General features: G+C 40.9%; 5 protein-coding genes and 1 non-coding gene across 7 annotated transcripts; 2 read left to right on the plus strand and 4 right to left on the minus strand.

The window, feature by feature from the left end:
- Nucleotides 1-472: 472 nt before the first annotated feature.
- catip (ciliogenesis associated TTC17 interacting protein) lies at nucleotides 473-4,103 on the minus strand. Its single transcript, XM_076162272.1, has 9 exons — nucleotides 3,863-4,103; nucleotides 3,114-3,299; nucleotides 2,961-3,016; nucleotides 2,733-2,819; nucleotides 2,163-2,330; nucleotides 1,957-2,081; nucleotides 1,781-1,863; nucleotides 1,634-1,701; nucleotides 473-1,077 (listed from the first exon to the last, which is right to left on the minus strand). Exons 1-9 carry the CDS (start codon nucleotides 3,942-3,944, stop codon nucleotides 898-900), a joined length of 1,035 nt encoding a protein of 344 aa, XP_076018387.1. The 5' UTR covers nucleotides 3,945-4,103; the 3' UTR covers nucleotides 473-897.
- Nucleotides 4,104-4,261: 158 nt separating this feature from the next.
- On the minus strand, nucleotides 4,262-7,031 carry LOC143010093 (caspase-7-like). The gene is made up of 6 exons (XM_076162271.1): nucleotides 6,916-7,031; nucleotides 5,830-6,228; nucleotides 5,697-5,731; nucleotides 5,361-5,466; nucleotides 4,727-5,276; nucleotides 4,262-4,648 (listed from the first exon to the last, which is right to left on the minus strand). Exons 2-6 carry the CDS (start codon nucleotides 6,218-6,220, stop codon nucleotides 4,498-4,500), a joined length of 1,233 nt encoding a protein of 410 aa, XP_076018386.1. The 5' UTR covers nucleotides 6,221-6,228; nucleotides 6,916-7,031; the 3' UTR covers nucleotides 4,262-4,497.
- A 21-nt stretch (nucleotides 7,032-7,052) lies between these two features.
- Nucleotides 7,053-7,124, plus strand: trnae-cuc (transfer RNA glutamic acid (anticodon CUC)). The gene has a single exon. It is a non-coding gene; the product is annotated as a tRNA-Glu (tRNA).
- Nucleotides 7,125-7,389: 265 nt separating this feature from the next.
- LOC143010050 (uncharacterized) lies at nucleotides 7,390-12,215 on the plus strand. The gene is made up of 10 exons (XM_076162185.1): nucleotides 7,390-7,495; nucleotides 7,935-7,997; nucleotides 8,417-8,472; nucleotides 8,580-8,725; nucleotides 8,816-9,000; nucleotides 9,125-9,258; nucleotides 9,406-9,550; nucleotides 9,791-9,902; nucleotides 10,874-10,955; nucleotides 11,044-12,215. Exons 2-10 carry the CDS (start codon nucleotides 7,937-7,939, stop codon nucleotides 11,179-11,181), a joined length of 1,059 nt encoding a protein of 352 aa, XP_076018300.1. The 5' UTR covers nucleotides 7,390-7,495; nucleotides 7,935-7,936; the 3' UTR covers nucleotides 11,182-12,215.
- Nucleotides 12,036-13,810, minus strand: LOC143010051 (SH2 domain-containing protein 1A-like). Of its 2 annotated transcripts, none has more exons than XM_076162188.1 (4): nucleotides 13,495-13,810; nucleotides 12,968-13,028; nucleotides 12,282-12,420; nucleotides 12,036-12,124 (listed from the first exon to the last, which is right to left on the minus strand). In XM_076162188.1, exons 1-4 carry the CDS (start codon nucleotides 13,644-13,646, stop codon nucleotides 12,102-12,104), a joined length of 375 nt encoding a protein of 124 aa, XP_076018303.1. In that variant the 5' UTR covers nucleotides 13,647-13,810; the 3' UTR covers nucleotides 12,036-12,101. The 2 variants fall into 2 exon arrangements, with proteins under 2 accessions (XP_076018303.1, XP_076018302.1); XM_076162187.1 differs by having other exon boundaries at nucleotides 12,036-12,127; nucleotides 13,495-13,807.
- Nucleotides 13,811-14,888: 1,078 nt separating this feature from the next.
- LOC143010049 (uncharacterized) lies at nucleotides 14,889-20,763 on the minus strand. The gene is made up of 9 exons (XM_076162184.1): nucleotides 20,333-20,763; nucleotides 19,493-19,630; nucleotides 18,897-19,022; nucleotides 18,276-18,428; nucleotides 17,305-17,445; nucleotides 17,107-17,205; nucleotides 16,750-16,872; nucleotides 16,546-16,665; nucleotides 14,889-15,969 (listed from the first exon to the last, which is right to left on the minus strand). Exons 1-9 carry the CDS (start codon nucleotides 20,606-20,608, stop codon nucleotides 15,814-15,816), a joined length of 1,332 nt encoding a protein of 443 aa, XP_076018299.1. The 5' UTR covers nucleotides 20,609-20,763; the 3' UTR covers nucleotides 14,889-15,813.
- Between the last annotated feature and the right edge of the window lie 139 nt (nucleotides 20,764-20,902).

Raw genomic sequence — 20,902 nt, forward strand, 5'->3', positions numbered from 1 at the left:
GAGCTTTTCGAAAAAAATTAAACAGTGAACAATGTGTCTGCCAAGTTCGAAGGCTATTAGAGGAATGATGCTTATTGTAACTCATAATAAACACGTTGTTAACACCCACAGCCTCAAAAAGCATGATCATCTAGCATTAATGCATTAATGAACCAAACAAACACTGGGTTGGAAACAAACACTTTATTTCATACTAGACCAAATATATTCCCACTATCACACCCTTCTCTGCACCCTTTGAGGCCACAAATTATCTCATTATCTAACTAATTCGTTTCAATGTCTTTTTCATAATTGAAACAATAAAATCTGCCCAAACTGTAACTTTAAAAAGATTAAAACTGCTCCTGACATGCACTGTGATATAGTAGTGTGTGTGTCAATGACGTCATTAACAACTGTGACATCATTCATATTGATGTCATCCATTCACGTCTACCATCTCCTACTACTATCATTTGCATTGCTACAATTTGTATATTGCATCTAAAACATGTTTAAAAATGTAAACAATGTTAATAAGATGAAAAGCAGCCTATGCACATACCAGACCCCTGAACATACATCATTTTCTGAAGCAAGCTGAAGCTTTTTCTGATGAGCAGGATAAGTGATAGATATGATGTACATATCCAGTAATGGCCACGTATTAATACCAACCAAACACAAACACTGTGTCGGAAACAAACACTATTTCATATTACACCAAACTTTTTTCCACTATCACACATCAGCGGTGAGTCTCTGTCCGTTCATTCTCCACATTCTTTGATACCAGTAAGTATCTAACCTCAAAAGACGAAAACAAAAGGCTAAGCAAAATATTCTTTTGTCTTAATTTAAAGTAAAAAGTTAAGAAGTTAGTTGAAGTTTCAAGTAATTAAAACGTGTGTGCTTTTAGAGTGAGGGGCTTGTTTCTGGAATCTGATGGGAGACATAGGGGAGGAAGTACTCTTGAGCAAACTGGAAGACATCATCAGGTTTCTTCAGCAGTAAGAACTGCAGGAAGTCAGCAACAAGGGCACGGATCTCTGGATGCCGTCTCAGGTATGAGGCATGTTCTGCCTTCAGCTCCTCCTGACACAGGAATACAATAAAAATGGTTGATTGATAAGTTCTGAGCCCAACATCAGAAGCTATAACTCAGCAGTGTTTAAGTTGTTCATTAGTCATCATAATCTCCCACCAACTAAAGACAATACTGGAGGCATTGTTTCAACAGTTTCGTAGGTGTCCTTAAGTTGGCCTTCCAAAAAAAATCTGTGACAGCACGTATAATTTCCATGCAAGGGAAATGCTAATAGGTTCTACATGATGTCCCTTTCATAACTGGAAAGTGGTGAAGGTCTGCGGGTCCAAATCAGATGATTAAGGTGAATACGGAACTACTTCAAAGCCACAATCATAGAAACCATCAATTCCAAAACTGTACTGCAAAAACACGAAGAGAACTACATGCTTTGCTCACTTCTCCAGGTTCAGAACGTATCAGTCAACCCACATACACACATACATATTCTGCACAGATTAGGTTAAATGCATGGTTGGATATTGGTGTAGTCAGCAGCAGTCCAGGCTGAGATGAATACACACCAGTTATTAATTCAGCTGCTTTAACACATATTTTGATTACCTTTCTGTCCAGGAACTTTGAGCGCAACTGCATATCTTCTGTCCACACCAGTGAAGTCTTCTCAAAGCCTAACACACACAGATCCATCAGTCATTATCATTGACTTTGATACATATCACACTGTATTTGTGTGTGTTAGAGAGTGACCTTTCTCCTGCTCCTGCTGGAATGAAAGCTGCAGAAGCCTCATTGTGACCGGTGATCCCAGCTGCACCCTGCTGGCCAAGTGCCTGATGGGACAAAATCAGCTCTTTATACAAAAGTTGCATAAACAGTCCATTTGTCACCATCTGTCAATCTGAAAGTGTATATACTGAGCTTACCCATCAGACAGGAAGTAGCAGTGCCAGGTAGTGGGACTGTCCTCCACAGAATGAACTGTTCTCTCCACCCCAAACACCTCCAACATCTCTCCCCCCACATCAAGCTGCTTCAGACCCAACTGGCTCTGACCACAGACACACAGATAACGTGGACTTAGCATCCAAATAGGACACTTAGAGATCTAAGACAGAGACAAAATACTAACATAGGTGGTGCTGATGATATGTGAATCCTTGTCGAAGGAGATGAAGGTCATGTTTTCTGACACCTCCTTCCTCAAAGCAATCAGACGCATCAACAGTAAGCCGGACCCCTCAGTCACCAGCCCTCGTAGGTCCGACATGGGATAAGAAACACTCTCCTTTGTCACGTCCTGCATAAACATATACACAGACAAACAAATGGAAATGTAAATGGATACCAGCTCACTCGACTTATCTGTCTGAAGAGCAGCACCCACTTCTTTCTCACCCGTGGGAGCGGTCATGCTCGTGGGAGAGTCGGAAATTAGCAGCAACAATTGTTCCTATAACTCGCCTTGCTGCTACCAGCGAGGTTATGTTATGACCACGTGTGTCAAGGTGTGAAAGTAACTTCTCTCTCAAGCTCAAGCTCTTTCTTTCCAACACATGAAGTGTTTTCACTCCATTCTCCAGTCTGCACATTCAGAAACTGTATAAACATGGTTAACCTCTGCCTAGGACCAACCAACTTGGATGGGCAGCATCAGATGAAGACTGCAGCCTCTGGCCAGTCTAGCAGTTTCTCCTCTCACCTCGCCTACTGTGGTCACTTTCTCGATCAATAGCTCCCCGTCATGCTGCACCATGTGACACCTCTTGTCCAAACTGTGGCCCTCAAGCTGAAGAAGAGATTGCATAGTGTTAAGGGAGGGAAGTGTTGAATGAAACCAAGATGTGATGGAAGAATGCCGTGCAAAATGTTGTCATAAAGTGCAGTACTATACGTTTAAGTGAAATGACATGGAAGAGTCATGAGGTACCTTGACGTACTCGCGGTGGTCTTCCTCCAACACCTCCAGTTCTGCTGACAGGTAAGCTTACATACACAATGGAGATAGAATAAAGTCAAATACTATATCTAACAATAGATTAAACAAAGCATGTGAAAGTGTTCCAGCCCATGCCTCCATCACCTGTCACCGCTGTTCCACAGGGACAATCATCGATGGCTCCCTGGCTGTGGGCTCGCAGCAAAATACAGGGCAGCTGAAACCGTCGGGTGAACTCCACCGTCATGGTGAACTCCCCCAGGTCTCGCCCACCTTCTGACATGGTGACCAGAGAGTCGGATAGCACACACTTCTGCAGCTCTGTGGGCTCTGAGAGGGTAGGGTGAGGTGAGACAGACAGACAGACAGGCAGACAGTGTGATGGAAGAAAAAAAATACTACTGTTTTTCCAGAAAACAGTATTGTTAATGTTTGAGGGGCAAAACTGCTACATTCTTAATCAATAACAACTCACAACAACAACAACTCACAACATTAGTATTTACAATATGTCAGCTGTTTCTATAGGCTAAAGTCTGATTTTTCGACACAAGAGGCTGCCTCACTTCTGATCGCACTGTCGCCATGGTAATTTATGCTCCACAGTAATATGCTGGAGTTTTAGTTGGACCAATCACCTCTTTTCGAAAAAACCCCAAAACAAACAAACATCAGCGTTCATGCAGGATCCCCTTGAAATATCTTAAGGGATTGTCTGATGTTGTTTTTTCCATGTAAGATCAGAAATAAAATAGGTTGCTAAAGTAAAATCACAACTGAAATAATTCTGTGTTATGGCTCCCAGGAGCACCAGATATTAGACGTAGCCCTGAAAATCTGCCAAAACCAGATGCTTCGCTTTTCTGAACGACTTTAGCTTAAAGAACACTTACCGATGCTGGCCATGAAACACAGAGCTTCATCCGAGGCTTTCTGCTGCTCTCCGCGGACCTTCGACTCCTCAGCCACCTCCATCACGGACTACTGTCACACACACACGCACGCACACTGAGGGGTTTGAATTAAACTCAAGTTTAAGTCGGACTAAAATGTGACAGGAAACGCTTCTAGCAATATGGCTATAAGCTCTTTCGCTATTCTTCTACGTACAGATCCTTTCTGGACACGGAAAACAAACACGACCGCACCGTCGTTGTCTTAGCAACGATGCTGGACTACCGTAAATATGACTGTATTTGCGCCACACCATGATTTTTTCACAAACTTTATTTGTACAATACCAACTTTATTTATACAAAGACGTTCATGACGATAAACATATTTTGAACAAAAAATATGTTATTCTCAGACATATCTAACAGTATAAAAGGCAATAATAAAATAAAACAATCAATAATAATTAAAACTCAAAAGGATCATGATTTGTTTAGCTTAGCTTGTTTTCATTTCTGTGGAAAGGAATATTGGCAACGGGAATGATAGGAAACACGGCATCAGCTTCTAATCTTTCATTAGTTTCATGAGTTGTAAAACGTAGCGTGTTTGCCTTATTTGTTGTGACGACGCGTCATGTGTGGTGTGGTGAAAAGACGAGTCTCTTCCTCAGGGTGACCTTGATTTCAGGCATCTGCTTCTTTGCACCAGGGTTCCGTTTGGATCCCTCTTTCTGGCTTACTTCACTGTTTACCCGACGGAGGATGTCCATGATATCGTCTCCTCTATGACAAAACAAACATAGTTTAATACAAATACATAAACAGAAAAAGACTCTCAGCCCAAAGTCTGAGCAGATGTACCTGGGGCAGCCCTCCTGCAGCTGCTGGCACACAGCCTGAATGAACCAGCTCCCATCGCTTGTGTCTCTGAATGACACGTAATCTTCTACGGTGGACATGGCGACCAGGAAATCGGCTTTCACAGGGATGTGAAGAGGACTTCCATCAGCTTCCAGATGGAAATCAGGCGGCACCACTCCAAGCTGTTTGTCCTTTCCCTGGCAGGCCTGGATGAAGAACACTTTGGGCTTGCTGATGAGTTTGGAGCATTTGCTACCGTTGAACGTTGTCATTACTTCTTTAATGGAAAGGGGCTTCCCGTCAGTCCCTTTGACCGCTCCCTTCTCTCCGTGACTCAGAATACAGCAGATGAAGGCGTCACCATGCTGAGGAACCTCTTCCAGCTCACTGAATCCCCCGCTAGACCACACCTGAATGTTGAATTCACGCAGTTGAGAGAGGTGCTGAGGAGAGGCAAAGAATTTCAGTGCCCGATCCATCTGGTCCTTGGTTTGGTCTTTACACATCAGCACTCTGAAGCCCAGCCAGCTGAACACCACTGCCATGCTTTCTATAAGAGAGGAAGAGAAATATTATATCCTGGCCACAAACAAAATAGGTCCACAGTGGTCTAGACTCTACTCCATTGACACACCTGCATCTTTGTTGGTTCCAGCTCGCATTGAGCCATCCTCAAACATCTCATTGTTCATGATCACACAGAGACCAGTAGGGCGGCTGGCCAACAGGTACTGCTCATCCTGAAAGAGCAGACACAGAGCAATGGTGATACAACACACTTTCTCTGACTGAAAACTTTGAACACAGCTTTTAGGACGTCATTACAAATGTGTTAATGCAATACACATGTGTCTGAGCTGACAATGAAGGACAGGAACATTTGTATATATGTGAGCACAATTAGATCCATGAGCTGGGAATCTGTCTTACTAATCAAACAATTAGTGTCACATTAAGAGGCATACTTCACCTTCTTTTGCTTCTTGCTCTCTGGTGGCAGATCATCTGAGCAAATCAGAGCAAAACAGAATTACACCTCCAAACATAAACCTTATGAGAAACACACATGGCAGCAAGCAGTGTGTGAGGAATGGTCGGTGTACCTGAAGTTACACAAGCTGCCGTACTAGGATCACAAAGAGTCGCGTCAACGCTGGTTTGAATGGGGAAGGATAAGAGACTTCCAGAGAAAGGCCCTTCCCACTGTACATCCTTCAGCAGAGGGAACGTAGCTGTGACATCTTCGTCCCTTTGCAGAAGGTTCAGGAAGTGTTGACAGGTGCCCTCTCCTTTATTCATGAGCTTATCCACGAGCCGAGTACAGTGGCCCCCCACATCTTCTCTGGAGATGCTGTTTAGGTTGTTGTACTCGCGCTGAGTAATTAAGTCGCACTCGTGAACTTTGTGAAGTATGAATTGGTACTCTGAGTATCCTGTAGACAGAATGTCCAGAATGGCTGTTTTATTGAGTCTCAGTGTGTTTTTGGCTGCCATTTTATAATCTGAGAGAGAGGGAGAGAGAGAGAGAGAGAGAGAGGGGGGGGGGGGGGGGGGGGGGAGAGCTGATCAAACCGTTTTTTCTTTTGTGCTAAATAACTTCATAATCATTTACATCACATGTTTAGATCAGATATGTGGAGTCCCATCAACATACTACAAGCACAATTGTCTGGATCAGTGTTGTGGAGTTCAGCCACATGACTTACTCAGCTTAGCCTCAACAAACACATGTGCTTACTTGACTTAATAACACACATAATCACAGACCCACAGACAAAGACCTGCAACTCGAGTTTCACTTTGATGCCGCTGGCGCTGACTTGTGGCTTCACATTTACTTGAGCCTTTTGTGTTGAGTTGACTCGCTCCCCAAACAAAAGATGATAGCGACTTTACTGTTACGTTTACCTACGTTTATCTGGCTTCATTTGTATTTTCGTAAATTCGCGGAGTTAACTGTGGTATAGTGTGCATATGGGACCTGCGACTTAAACTTTGGACTTTAAGCTAAGTTGTCTTGATGAAGGACATGTAGCTATCGCGGAATGAGGTGCCTTCTACCACAGCGTCTCTTCTTTAGACACAGCACAGTATAAGCATCATGCAGTTAGTATGTTATCTTAAATGTACTTTAACACCATGCAGACAGAACTATTTAATAGTTTTGCAACAAACAATGACGAACTTACCGAAGGCGCAAGATTCTCCCTCCAGAATGAGCCTAATGTGGTAACGTAATGACTGTGATAATCACTACTTTCGTTTTGATATCAGAGCCCGACAGAGGCGGACTATATTCTGTCACATTAGGGGGACGCTATCAGTTTCCCTGGTGGTCTAGTGGTTAGGATTCGGCGCTCTCACCGCCGCGGCCCGGGTTCGATTCCCGGTCAGGGAACACATCTTTTGTGAGCTTAAGAAATTTACAGATATTCTTTGATCTCAGGACGTGTGTATAAAAAGAAACAAAAGAACCCAGTTCACCGGTGTAAATGTCTGAGAGCACGCCTTCATCAGAAATTATACCAATTTCTCATATACTGTTCCAGTAACTGTGTAGATGTTGACATTATCCCTCCCCTAATATAGTAAAAAGAACTGTACCCTTTATCAAACTGTTTTGATTGGCAGTTTTAGTGTAAGGGAAAGAAAAAAAGCTCTGGTTTCCTGAAGGTCTGTGACATCATGCTTCTTCTTTCCCCTGAAGTGTGTCACAGACTCTAGTCAGCGAGCGCGACAGAAGAGCGACACATTTGAAGACAACGGGAGGTAAATATTCATTGTTGATGTTAATCAAAATACTTATATTGTTGCCAGTAGCTTCATAATAATGTTTACAGCTAGAATAGACAGTTGATTATGGATATACTCCATTTAGCTTTTTCAGACATGTATATGTATGAATTGTTAGTATGTGTAGTATAGTATAGTAGTAGTAGTATAGTATATGATTCTGTGTAATACAATAAGGTTTAACACTGTGTTCTTGAATACTTTTTTAGCTCTTCTCTTAATCTAAGGTGTTGTACAAATACTCTGGTTTTATGGTTAAAAATCTTAAGGACTTAAAAAGGGAAATGAAAGTCAGTAAAGATACTTCCTGTGGAACAATTCAGCGACTTGTTGATGTATACTGTACTAGATCTATTAATAGTGTGTGTGTGTGTGTGTGTGTCATACATTCTTATGTTTATCACCCCTTATGTAGCTATGAAGCTGTCTACTGCACATCACATACTTTGGTCCAGTTTGCTGCTTCTTTGGGCTTTTGGTGAGTTACTTGATGAAAGGCGACTCACACTAGTTTGTTGCCAGTTTGAACTGAAAACACTGATAATACTGCTGTGTGTGTGTGTTGCTTATGACATGTTGATGATGATATAAAAGCACATAATCTCTGTCTGTGTCTAAATGTAATTGGATTAATGCTAATTTCAGCCTGGTGTTGACATAATGTTTGAAAAATTACATATATGTCCTTAATTGGAGTATAATCAAGGTTTTAACGTGCTAGTAAATGTACTGACTGAGTGTTGGCTTTAAATATAAGTGTGTTTCCTTCTGTTGCTAGATACCACTGATGACGTACGCTTGGCGTTTAGTGCCACCGCCATGAAACTACTGGCCTGTGTGTGTGTGTCTTTGTCATTAATGATCCATGGCTACTGCTTTCTCTTGTTCTATTAACAGAAACCCAGGCCAATGATTCAGATCCCTGCCAGGATAAAGACGTGCAGACTGACACTGTGAGAGGCACAACACACCTCCTCACACTAAATGATCATCAATTGCTTTTCATTTAGTATCTGCTCTTTATCTGCCTCTTTGTATCTCTAATTCTTAACTATTTCAGTTAATTATAAAGGACTCTTCAGGACAAGATGATGAGGTGGGGGAGAATGTAGACGTTTCCTGCTTCCTTTACCCAACAAATATATTCAACTGCTCCATCTCACTCACTCCTCCAGAAAATGAATTTCAGGTTTCCGCTTCAGTCAGGTAAATTCAGAGTGATTCCTCATAACATCCTCAAGAGTGCATCAATTGTTATGAGTACATATTTACTGTGTGTTTCATCCTTTTATCCAGTATTTGTGAGAAGGCCAAAATTTGCACTCTGAACTATTCATCTGAGGACTTCAGTCCGCCAGAGCCTGTGGTCCTGTGTCCAAACTGCATAGATTACCAAAAATTATATATAATCATCCTTTACAACGTGTCCCTGCACAACAAATGGACAGTGTACGCAAACAAATACAAGACTGCAAAGTTAGGTAACACACCAGCATTATTGTAATTGTATTCTTATTGTTGTTATTTACAGCGTGTGTATATTATTATTAATTTTGTGGTGTGTGTCTCTGTGTGTGTGTGTGTGTGTGTGTGTGTGTGAGACAGAGGTCCTATCTGCACCCCCTAACATTACTGCATGGTTCAGAGATGGAGGCCTGTTGGTGACATGGAGTCAGCCTGACTGCCGTGTTCCCACTACAGCTTCATGCTTTAACTACGAGCTGGACATTGGTGATCAGGTACAGAACAAACAAACAAACAAACAAACAAACAAACAGGATATTCACTCAGTTCTTCCACTCAGACTGTGATATACTTTGATTATACAAAATACAATGATTAATTTATTAATAACCAGTCCAATCCTCTCTCTCTTTTCAAACCAGGAGACGCCCAAGAGTTTGAAGAGTCAGCTGTCTTACACAGAGCCGAATGTAGATCCCAGCCGCCCCATCAGAGTGAGGATGAGGACGAGGAAACGACCTCACTGCCATGGATCTAATGAATGGAGTGAATGGAGTGACGCTGTCAGTGAGTGATGGCTGTTAAAGTCAACCGAGAGAGTGATTTAGCCTTATGAAAAGTTTGCATGATTTTCCCCAAGCCCTTTAAGCAGATTGTGGATAGAATTTCAATCTAGATCTGAAAATCATCAACACATCATCATCAATACTTTTGACCCCTCAGTTTTTAACACAATCAAGACTGTCCACGTCACATCTTACAAGTTCATGTGCATGTCTGTGTGCCTGTGTGTGTGTGTGTGTGTAGCGGTGACCCCGACTAAGTCAATTTACAAAGTCAACACTCTGGTGATCGTCACGATTTCACTTGGAATACCCATGATGCTCCTGGCTGTGCTGCTGCTGGTCCGCTCTCAGAGGTGCATTCCTCCTGCTTCACCCTCCCTCTACTGTCTGTCTGTCAAAGGTCATCTCAGTGGTGACACACACATACATTCCATTCATAAATATGCACAGTTTGAGAGTCCTGCTCACCTTTTCAATTAGGATAAATTCTGTCTGGTCTGATGTTTTTGCGAGTGTCCCTTTGTTTGTTTGAGCTAAATTACTCAAAAAAATAGCCACATGGCTGATTCACAATTGGAACGTCACCATTTCAAACATCAAGCTGTTGAATTGATTAAGAAAATATTTCAGTAAAACGAGACCAATGTGAGATTGTTCAGCCTTGGCGGAGGTGTGAGTTCTAATGCGTGGCCCGTCTAGTATCAAATGTGACACTGAGCGATTGACAGCTCCACATTAAGATGCAGAAACAGCGTGGTGAAGTGAGAAAATTGTACGGAAAGCAGAAGTGAAAGGAACGTCTGGAGGTTTTGTCTGTTTTAGCCTGAAAAACATCCACCACAAACCGCCTTCAGGTGCAAACAGAAGCTTCTTATCTCTTCTCTACAGAAAAACAAAGAACAATTTAGAATAATATACATCAATGCATGAGTACAAGGAGCCTTACTTTATGTAAATCGACTGGCCTGACGTGAATTCTGACCGTGTTTCTTTGTTGCATCTTTCCTTTTTTTGAAATAAATGTATATCTTTCTATATTCTTATGTATAGATTTGGATTTACATTTGCAGAAAAGCGTACACATATACTACTATATATTCCTGTTGCAATTGAAGGGTACCAGTGGCGGTCAGCGTGGCCGTTACTTTTGGTTTAAAGTTTTCAAAAAAGCTGTGAATTTCTTTGTTGTAAACTGTATTGCAAATTATCGCAAACGCTGAACTGCTAAATTGGTTTCTCTGATTTACTTGACTAGATTAATGGAAACAAGTCTTACTCGTTGTGTATCTTTGTTTATTTGTGTATGTGTGTGTGTGTGTTTCAGGGTCTCTAAGGTTCTGTTTCCTCCCATTCCTGGCCCTCCCAGGGCTTACAAGCACTTTCTGCAGACAAATGACATGTTCATTGTAAGGCGTGCATGTCGTATTACCCATTATTTGGATTGCAGGATATTTATCTGTATGTTTACTGCATTTTACTTGTGTGTGTTTTCAGGCTCGCGATCCTGTTCTGCCACTCAAACATGAAGAAGTGATCACAGAGGTTGAAGACACGGAACAAAATCCCCTAACACACACGGCTGATAGACCAAGCGTCTCCGCAGTCCAAAGTCTGTACCGTTCACACCGTTAGTTGTTCACAAATGAGAAGTGTTAAGTGTGAAGTGTGAAGCGACACGTACAGTATAGCGGTCAAAGGTCAGACGAGAGGAAAACCACAGGAACTAACAGATGAAAAGCAGACACATGACTCCCACGCTCACTCTGACACCAAATTTCAGAGCTTTTCTGTAATTTTGTACTCGAGTCAAAGTAATGGGGTCTAACTTCAAAGGGTTTTTGATTAACTTGTACAAACACTCCTTTATTATTAACTTGTGTGACACAGCATTGTCTCATATACAAGAGCTGGAACCCAAATAACAGTCAGAACTGGGCTAAATACATGCAAATACCTTGAAATTAATGTACACAGAAACAGAAACACCATAAACTGTGACAGACAAAACACAGGAAACACAAGGAAAGTGAAAACAGAACAAATAATTTATATATACTGATATATGTCTTGTGTTATCTTATTATAGGAGAGCATGTGTGTGTGTGCATGTCTTGAGTTTCAAGCACCATTCCTCCAATTGTCTCCAAACTTGGCAGAAGCATTGTTGCCAAGTCCTGCATGTACATAGGGTGCTTTTCACATCATTTAACCTCAGTGGATCCCTCTGCCATCTGCTAAAGCCCTTTAAAACATTGTTTAGACAATGTGATATTGGGCTAGAGAAATACAGTTGTTGTTGTAAACTTGTCTTGTCTATTTTTTATTTTATATGGTATTTGCAAACAATATATATAACCAAGACCGATAGAATATATTTTATGCAACATCTACACAAATACTGTAAATAGCCGTACTTTCTTCAGCATATTGATTCATTTGGACATCTCATTTTAATAATAAGGATAATATGTATTTAAGGTTGCATGTTTTCGATCAGCTGCAGTTTGTGCTCAAGACATAATACCATGCACAGGTGCTGCTGCACACCAGGTTCACATCTCCATGTAGACAGATTCTGCTGAGGAGACAAATGAAACTGGATCAGAGTTCAGGCATGGAGTATGACCCAAAAAGAATGTATAAAGCATAAAACATATTTGAAGATGTGTTTGTGTGTGTGTGTGTATGTGTGTGTGTGTGTGTGTGTGTGTGTGTGTGTGTGTGTATCATACCATGTCCTAAGTCTCCAAGCTGGGTTTTGTCCAGTGGATGTGTGAGTGGAGCTAAACTGACATCAGTGGCTAGGCCTCGACTGTAGCTCTCTATCAGTGTTTCCAGACTCATGAAACTCATGCCATTTCCTGCAGCAAGCTACAGACACACAGACACACACACACACACACACACACACACACGCTTTCATTTACATATCATATTTGAATTTAATTAATTAATATAAATTTACATTTATATATATTCATACATAAGTATAGTAAGTGCAAGTCATCAACTTAATGTGAAAGTGATTGAGTATTAGTAGAACACAGAAATAGAAGTAGAATTCGTACAACCACAACAATCGCAGTTCACAGTTGCGTTGAAGTGCCCATTGAATTTCCTGTATTTTTGCATTTGTAACACATTCTGCATGAAAACATTCACAGCGCTGTCTGGTAGAAGTATGTGAACCTTGTGAAGTCTTTTCTAGCGGGCCAAAGCCCGGACTTCAGACATTCTTCAGCCTCAAACATGAAGCCAGAAGCTGATTTGATGAGTAATTTATTCATTTACGTGTAGTTAATTCCAAAAGGTTTACAAACTTTTTATTGTTAATCAATTCCCTTTGTTGCAGTATGTTAATGTATCCTTAGCGTGTGTGCATGGGGACATGTGCGGTCAAAAGCAGATGAAGACTCACCTGAACAGACCAGCCAGCAGTGGAGTGTTGAAGCCTGTACGTGTGCACAAATGGAGTTTTCCTGTCAAATAACAGAATCAGAAATGTAAAAAGCTTTAAGATAAACACATTTAAAAAGTGAACTGTTTTTGTGAATCCCAAATTCAAAAGAGAAACTGCACGTAAAGCTCAAACAATAATCAAGTTGTTTATTTTCTGTGTCACAAAACTTCCATCCATTAATTACTGGTTTTTATTTTTATTTTTATTTCATCTTTTACTTTTTGCTATTGTTTTCATTATATTATTTTGTATTTACTTATTTGAGTGGAGAGGAAATTATCCACTGGAGAAGCACAAGGTGTTTTATAAAAGATCGTGGTGCCTAAATCAATCAAACTGATATTAAAAGGTTAGAAGTTAAAGGTTAAAAGCTAAAATAATAGATGAACAAAACGCAATTAATGCAGTTTTACTGATATCGCCTGGATACTTAGAAGTTTATGACATTACTGATGACGTGTCTCTGCACAGATGCACACACTCACCTCACACACAGACAGTAGGCCCCCTGCACCGTCTCACTGTCTCTCAGCAGAAAGCTTCCTTCTCGTCCATACGTCTCCAGCAGTCTCTCAGTAGCCCTACCTCCTATGTTGCCATAATAAATACAGCTGACCAGCAGACCCTCGCCGTCCATGCTGCCTCACCAGCAGGCAGACATGTGCCTTAGCGGAGAGCAGCAGATGTATGGCAGCAGATGAGTGTGAGAGCTTGAGCTTGAGGCAGGAAAAGCTTTTTGTTTTGGGTTTCACACCTTTTCATATTGCAGCTGCAGCTCTTGCGTCAGCTTCATTTTCAAGAGCAAAAGCCTTTATTGTTGAAAAGTGAAAGTATAGTTTTGTTAGATTGGCATTGTTGTTTTTTTTTCACCAGTTCCTGTTGTGCCCAATTCAAAAGCAGGATATAATTCATACAGAACAAGCCCAAAGAAGCAAAATACAATGACATACAGGAACAGAACTTCATGTGTGAAGAGTGTCAGTGCATACACAAAGAGTAGACAAACAACATTACACAAGATAAACAAATATTGGTGCAAAAAAAACACAAAGTTAAGCTTAAAATGCTTAAAAGGTTGAAGGAAGTGAAAGTCTGTGCCATGGTGCATTATGTGGCACAAGCAGCCAAAACCCGATCCACTCAAGAGTTGAAAGAATAGTATTTGAAAGATAACTTCAAGGAAACTAAATATTCAAATTGTTTTTGCTCCTCAGGTTCTCACGTAGCTTGTCGGGTTTCGGAGCATCATTAAAAAAAAGGTAATGACATGAATTTGAAAGCCTCATTTATTTATTTATTTTCCTTTATTTAACCAGGAAGTCCCATTGAGATTCAGAATCTCTTTTTCAAGAGAGACCTGGCCAAGGTAGCAGCCAAACCACACAACAAATGCATACATAATAAACAACAAGTTACATTTTCATTATAAAAGAAGTACAAAATGTTAAAAACACAATGAGCCTCTCAAGAAAAACAAGAGCATGTCTCCATCACTACATTCTTTACAGTAGTTTTAAATTCATTTATAGACATGAGGGCTTCTAACTCATATTCCATGACTTTTTAGAACCATAGAAACGCTGGACACTGAGGGAGTAAGCTGGGATCATAGGCCAGGGCCAGGAAGAGGTCGGTCCCTGCCAGAACTTAAAGCTGGGATCTGGTCCACAATCTATCCCTATGTGTTCATCATGCTTCCAGGACATCTTCTGTCTTTCTAATTGGACTCTATAGAACTGAAGCAGTTGTTTGTGTCTTGCCTTCAGGATGTGGTGCACGTTCCAAAATACTCTACTGGTTCGTAACCACAGAAAGAGCAATGTCCTCAGATAGAAAATCATTAAAGTTTTAATTAAAACACAGACAAATACACAGCAAGTAAGAGCAGAAAGCATTTTCTTTCAATCAAGTTTTTATTCAGTGAAAATGGATTGAGAAGCCGAGTGGAACTTCATTGGTCAGACAAACACTGTGTCTGTAGGAACGTATGACCCAAAGGTCTTTGCTACCTGAATCGTCTTCTTCAGCAAAACTCAACAGTCATTATAAGTGCTCTTCATCTTTGAGAGAAAGATTAAATGCTGTGACATGATTTGACTACAGTTACAAAGCTATCAAACGCTCTTAAAGCATACAAAGGATTCATTTTGATTACATCATTTGTGAAATTAGCAAGATTTCCTGGGCTGAGGGAACATAGGGCCTAATTTTTGAAACAAATCGTAGAAATGAGGGCACATAGGGCCTAACTTTGAAACAAATCTTAGAAATGAGGGAACATAGGGCCTAATTTTGAAAACAATCTTAGAAATGAGGGAACATAGGGCTGTGGGAACATAGGGCTGAGGGAACATAGGCATGCTCCCCTAACTTTAGCTAGCTAGTAAGCAAATGGGTTTGTAGGAGTTAAAGAGCTTTTAACTCCTCTTTTGAAGGCACATTTAGTCTTGTATGAGTAATGATCCAAAATTGAAACCACATCCACATCATCGGCAGTAGCTGAGTCTGCTGGGTCGACAGCTGGGAACCGGAGGGCCGCCGGTTCGAGTCCCGTGTGGACCAAGTAAGCAGACTAGTAGCTGGTGAGTTGCCAGTTTGCCTCCAGAGCACTGCCGAGGTGCACATGAGCAAGGCACCCAACCCCCAACTGCTCCATGGGCGATCGAAAAATGTAAAATGTAATGCATGTGTTTGTGTGTGTGATATGTAAGAAGGGGTGCAAGAAAAATTTCAATTGCATGTAATCTGTACGTGAATTGCATGCAACCTGATAAATAAACTATCTTTAAAAATCTGACAAAGCCTCACTTAGGGGCATGTTCTGACATATTTTTAGCTGCAGTCATAGCAGATGCTGCTATGAAACTGTACATATTTGACAGCTTCCGAAATACAGGTTTGTTCTTCTCTTCCTCCTCCTCATCTGAATCCAAGGCTTTACAGAGACTCTCGCCAACAGCCTGAGACGGAAATGAACAAGTCAATTTTATTAGTATAGCCTGATATCGCATACAATGTCTCAAAGGTCTTTACAGACATCACAACATTAGGAAAATTCCCGCCCCCGCCCAAAGCTCTCTAGGAAGAAGAGAAAAATACTCCAGAGAAAACCTTAACTTTATAAGGAAAGAGGAAGAAACCTTAGGAGAGGCAGTTCCAGGAGAGATTCGCTCTCCACGAATGGCTGGGTGTCTAATAGGAACTTCCAGAGGGCAAGGCAGTACACACAAACAGTCATGCAATAGGAAATAATATGCAAGACAGATACGAGGGAGAGAGAGACCGGCAGAGAGAGAGAGAGAGAGAGAGATAAAGAGAATGATAAAGCACAATACAGTGCAGTCCAATTGTATGAGAGTCTGTCTCCTGGAGCAGCAGTTCATGCAGGTAGTTCGGGGAGCAGTCTGGGTATGCAGGAAAGCTTGGTGAGTACTTGGGGGTGAGAAAACTGGCAGGGTGGGAAGGAAGCAAGGACATTCACTTGTCTACACGTACAAACATATTGCTGTTATAAAATAAACATTTTAAATACATACATATGTCTTAGCGAAGAAATCAATCAAGCAATCCTCCGCCTTCGAAGTCTTTTGTTTGGTTTGTGGCAAAGCCAGCTCTCTGCTAGGAGACTGTTGGCTGTGATGAGCTTCCTCTGCCCTCTGTGAAGCCAGTCAACACACAAACACACAGTGCTTAGCAGGGTTGGAAAGAAAGAAATCTTATTGAATGCACATATATCTTACCTGATGCATATTCCCGGATGGATCTCGGACCTCATCAATCCTTCTCATCAGCCTTGTCTTATTCATCATCAAGTAGTCCATGGTGTGATCAGCTGTTTCCTCTGTGTCAGCGGCAGCAGCAGCCTGATGGAAATACACAAGTCAATGCAGAGGTTGGAAATCTAAGAACTGGGAGTAGCAGTACATTTTCAAGCTACAAGCTACTCATGAGCATCATGTAGCTGAGCTACTCTTAATTTCGTAGTTAGCTACATTACAGATTGTGGAGAAAAAGTCGCTCTGTACACTGGAGCTGCTTCAAGGGGCAAGACTGGATATTTCAATATTCTGTGATACAATCATGTGCTTGTTTCTTACACCATGCCAAACATCATCCTGATGTTGGGGCTGTGGAGGGCTTTCTCTCCTCAGGGAAGCAGGGTTAGTATCACCAACTCTGCTCTTCTGCACAGCGGCCTAACAAAGTATTACAAAGCCCATACACAGAATTAGCATGTTTGAAAAGAAAAAATAAACACATTTTCTTTTTTTTAAAGTATGAATTGCGAGTCTTACGAAAATAAAACTTTCGATTTCTTCATCAGTCATGAATCCCCTCAGGTCGTTCAGTAATTTCATGGTGCCACATTCATCACTGCCACCCATAGCAGCCTCCCTGCTCATAGGGGATTCCAATGTGAAGTCCCTGTTCCGGATCTGAAGACAGCCAAGCAGAGTGAAGAATTTCATTCTTATGCCAGTTTCATCATGAATGATGTTAGTGACGTGTCAGACAGAAGGAACGTGTCTGACTGCTACCGGCACACGATCAGTTTTCATTCAGCAATTTTTTACTAGGCAGGTAACACACACACACACACACACACACACACACACACACACACACACACACACACACACACACACACACACACACACACACACACACACACACACACACACACACACACACACACACACACACACACACACACACACACACACACACACACACACACACACACACACACACACACACACACACACACACACACACACGATTTGCTGATTTCGAGCATCAAATACTCTCTGCTGCTTCATTAAGTCGTACAATGTTGATTAAGACAATCATGAATCTTTGTATGCTACGTTTCTAAGTTGATCCTGAAACAAAATCCCTGAAATTACATTACTCCAGCATTACAAATTGACTGAATGTAAACTGAAGATTGGCAACTAAACTCAGAATGAAACTCAGCTACTTAAATAATCTATGGCCAATGTTGAGGTCACCATGTGCTTGAGCCAACAAAGTCATGGAGGTGGTCACGTCCTTTCCACTGGCCAATTTATTTTGCGAAGGAAGGGCAACATTTCTCAAGCTTTTTCAAGTTTCCTGTCTAACACTTACCAACACAGAGAAGTGAAAGTGAAGAGTATCATCCCATTTTACTTCTGACTGTCTGCAATGGACTTAAATGTATAGTAAAATTAAAAAAACATGGTTTGCATAGTTCCTGTGCATGAAACAATGCAGAAACACACACCTCATCGATGTCTTTAGACAATTTGCAAAACTCTTTGAAATCTTCTTTTAGCTTTTCACCCAGGTCTTTGATTCGATTCAGGTAGTCATTTAATTCCTCCTGCTCCAGTTCGTAATCTGGAGAATGCATGACCTCGTTCCGGGCATTGACAACCTGTAGAAAAGCACAAATCTTGAATGTAAAAATGCAAAACACCAATTTCAAACCCAAACTCTGATGAGTGCACCTACTGAAAGCCTATCATGGGGTGACGAGTAACACGTCAGTGCATCTTGATTATCAGCTTATTATCAACATTTATCAACAGTTTCCTTTCACTGCCACACCAGATGTCAATGCAACTGTGAGTGACCTGTCAAAATAAAAGTCCAACTACATGTAAACCTGCTTTCAGCCTAAATATAGTAGAGGCTTAAAAAATGTGCTGAAAACTGCTGTTTTACTTAAGTATTATTTCTCCTGATTATTCTCCTTATATATAGTACTATGTACAATTACTACAATTACAACTGCATTTAAATATACGGTTGCATCAAGGTTAACTTATTTCTTGCAAATTTTCTTGTAAACACCTCATCCCACAACAAAATCCCACTCAATCACGCACAAATAGACATTTACCTTATCACAAAATGATTTAAGGTCATATTCTTCAAAGTGTTGGCAGTTGGACATGAAACCTAGAAGGGCCGGGATGTCAAACTCGCGGACTAACTTGTGCTTCTTATGGCCTCTTGGCATGTACACCTGTGAACAAAAGATTTTTTAAATTTTAAAATGATATCTGGGCCTATTTTAAGGGTTCTGTCCTAGTCTCTGATTCTACCACTTTTATTCCCTGGGAGAGATGTGTTCCAATACACTTGTGTGATGACATTGAACAATCAAGATTACAACCATAAGGTACTTAATGATGCAACATTTGTTAACTAAACACTGCTATTAACAGTTAAAATGACTAAACCTTTCTCGCCATTCACACCCATACAGTAACACTTAAACACTGTACAATTAAGGTGTTTCTTGTATTTTGTCTGACCCAAGCACATGGAAATTTAATGCAAACAACACTTTTCAATGGAATGTTGTTAAAAGTATCTGGATTTGTAATGTTTATACAATTAATCATTAAGGTATTGATGTTGATGAATGGAGTTAGAAGTTCAAACATGTAAAGAACACCAGAAAACCTTCCAACTACCAATTTAAGGACGTACCTTAGCCACCTCCCATTTATCTTTGAACCACAAGCAGGGTTCACTGTTGACCCAGAACACGCTTCCTTTTTGGCACTTGATGTGATCCCATATTATATCCCTCCAAGGAGTACACACCTCACAATTTATTGAAGGCTTCTGTACAAATGGAGAATTAAAGAGAGCAAAAAATAAACATGTTATTCTGCCTCTAAATGCATCTACAGTTATAGAATATATCTAAACAATGGGATATCGGCATCTTAATTTAGTTTCTGAAGACACACTCCATGATTTTTCTGTGCCAATGAACCTAATCGGCAGAATTAACTGTGATCTAATAAAGCTCTTTAATGGTAGTACAGCAAAACTATTTAAAAAAGGCTGTCTAGATAAAATCAAGGTAGAGAAGAACACATGCCGAGGGTCTGGTCAGGCTAAGGGCCATGGTGCATTTCCGAATCTGAAACAGGAAATGGCTGCTTACACTGCACGTTCTTTAGTCTATTTGTTAGACCGTTGTAATCAGACTACGAAATTAACTTTGAGCCAGAAACCTGTCTGCTATAAACACTATGATGTGGCATTAAAACCAACAAAATCATATACCTGATTATGTTCCAATGATAAAATGTGCATTAGCAGTAAAAAGTTGTTAAAATCGATTTTGACGCGAACACAATGTAAAGGTAATTTCCTTTCACTTTCAATTTTCAAAAACAAGCATTTACCGTTATTAAACAAAGCATCTCTCTCTACTCCACTACTAATGAGAACGTCTATAACCTGTTGATCATGTAGTGCATGATTAAAACGCCATAATGATGGATGTTGTATACAGTTAGAGTGACCTAAAGTTACCTGGTTAGGAGTGGGTTTCCACTGCGCAAAACTGCAGTTGTTAGCGCACTCCTTGGGACCCAACTTCAGTGTTCTCCTCAGGACGCGGTGGAAAAACTCAGCTTCCCGGTCGGCGAACGGATCCAAGTAATTCTTCAGACACTTGAGTCCATAAACTGACCTCAGCCAGTTCTTGTGCTTCTCTTCATCGATACCCAGCGGGTCCAGCGAGTAACTCATGATGTCGTCCGACAGCGTGTTGACTGATACTACTAGAATGTCAAGCGGAAGTCTCATCAGCAGTCGTTCCGACGAAAAGGATGTGACGTCGCTTTCACGTATTTACCGACATTGAACTCACGCCTCAGTTTTGCACGTCACTCCTAAATGTTTAATATTTGAGAAAATTCATATAAGTTCTTCTGTAATAGTTCTTCCGCCTGCCTTTACACTTTTCTCTTTTCCTTTGTCTGGGTACGGATTGGATTTGTTTCAAGCGTTTACGTCAGGAGGAAGTATCATTTCGAGGGCGATGAAGGTCATGACATGAGATGATGAAACACTTTACTTAATCTGTAATTTGAAAAAAAA

This window comes from Genypterus blacodes, unplaced genomic scaffold, assembly GCF_046128005.1.
Source record: "Genypterus blacodes isolate CSIRO-AG114 ecotype Tasmania unplaced genomic scaffold, CSIRO-AGI_Gbla_v1 ptg000120l_1, whole genome shotgun sequence".
NCBI classification, from domain to species: Eukaryota; Metazoa; Chordata; class Actinopteri; order Ophidiiformes; family Ophidiidae; genus Genypterus; species Genypterus blacodes.

Bases quoted from the DNA above. Each gene is read 5' to 3' on its own strand.
- catip (XM_076162272.1), bottom strand. From the start codon at position 3,944: ATGGAGGTGGCTGAGGAGTCGAAGGTCCGCGGAGAGCAGCAGAAAGCC. The intron at 1,864-1,956 runs GTAAGCTCAGTA...TTGTCCCATCAG, and splicing joins TGCTACTTCCTGTCTGATGG to GCACTTGGCCAGCAGGGTGC. The intron at 1,078-1,633 runs GTAATCAAAATA...TTCCTGTGTCAG, and splicing joins CAAAGTTCCTGGACAGAAAG to GAGGAGCTGAAGGCAGAACA.
- LOC143010093 (XM_076162271.1), bottom strand. From the start codon at position 6,220: ATGGCAGCCAAAAACACACTGAGACTCAATAAAACAGCCATTCTGGAC. The intron at 5,732-5,829 runs GTACACCGACCA...TGATTTGCTCAG, and splicing joins GGCAGCTTGTGTAACTTCAG to ATGATCTGCCACCAGAGAGC. The intron at 5,467-5,696 runs GTGAAGTATGCC...CTGCTCTTTCAG, and splicing joins AGAGCAAGAAGCAAAAGAAG to GATGAGCAGTACCTGTTGGC.
- LOC143010050 (XM_076162185.1), top strand. From the start codon at position 7,937: ATGAAGCTGTCTACTGCACATCACATACTTTGGTCCAGTTTGCTGCTT. The intron at 9,903-10,873 runs GTGCATTCCTCC...TGTGTGTTTCAG, and splicing joins CTGCTGGTCCGCTCTCAGAG to GGTCTCTAAGGTTCTGTTTC. The intron at 10,956-11,043 runs GTAAGGCGTGCA...GTGTGTTTTCAG, and splicing joins AGACAAATGACATGTTCATT to GCTCGCGATCCTGTTCTGCC.
- LOC143010051 (XM_076162187.1), bottom strand. From the start codon at position 13,646: ATGGACGGCGAGGGTCTGCTGGTCAGCTGTATTTATTATGGCAACATA. The intron at 13,029-13,494 runs GTGAGTGTGTGC...GTTATTTGACAG, and splicing joins GCCTACTGTCTGTGTGTGAG to GAAAACTCCATTTGTGCACA. The intron at 12,128-12,281 runs GTATGATACACA...TTGTCTCCTCAG, and splicing joins GCTTGGAGACTTAGGACATG to CAGAATCTGTCTACATGGAG.
- LOC143010049 (XM_076162184.1), bottom strand. From the start codon at position 20,608: ATGAGACTTCCGCTTGACATTCTAGTAGTATCAGTCAACACGCTGTCG. The intron at 16,666-16,749 runs GTAAGATATATG...CTGGCTTCACAG, and splicing joins CATCCGGGAATATGCATCAG to AGGGCAGAGGAAGCTCATCA. The intron at 15,970-16,545 runs GTATGTATTTAA...TTTCCGTCTCAG, and splicing joins ATTTCTTCGCTAAGACATAT to GCTGTTGGCGAGAGTCTCTG.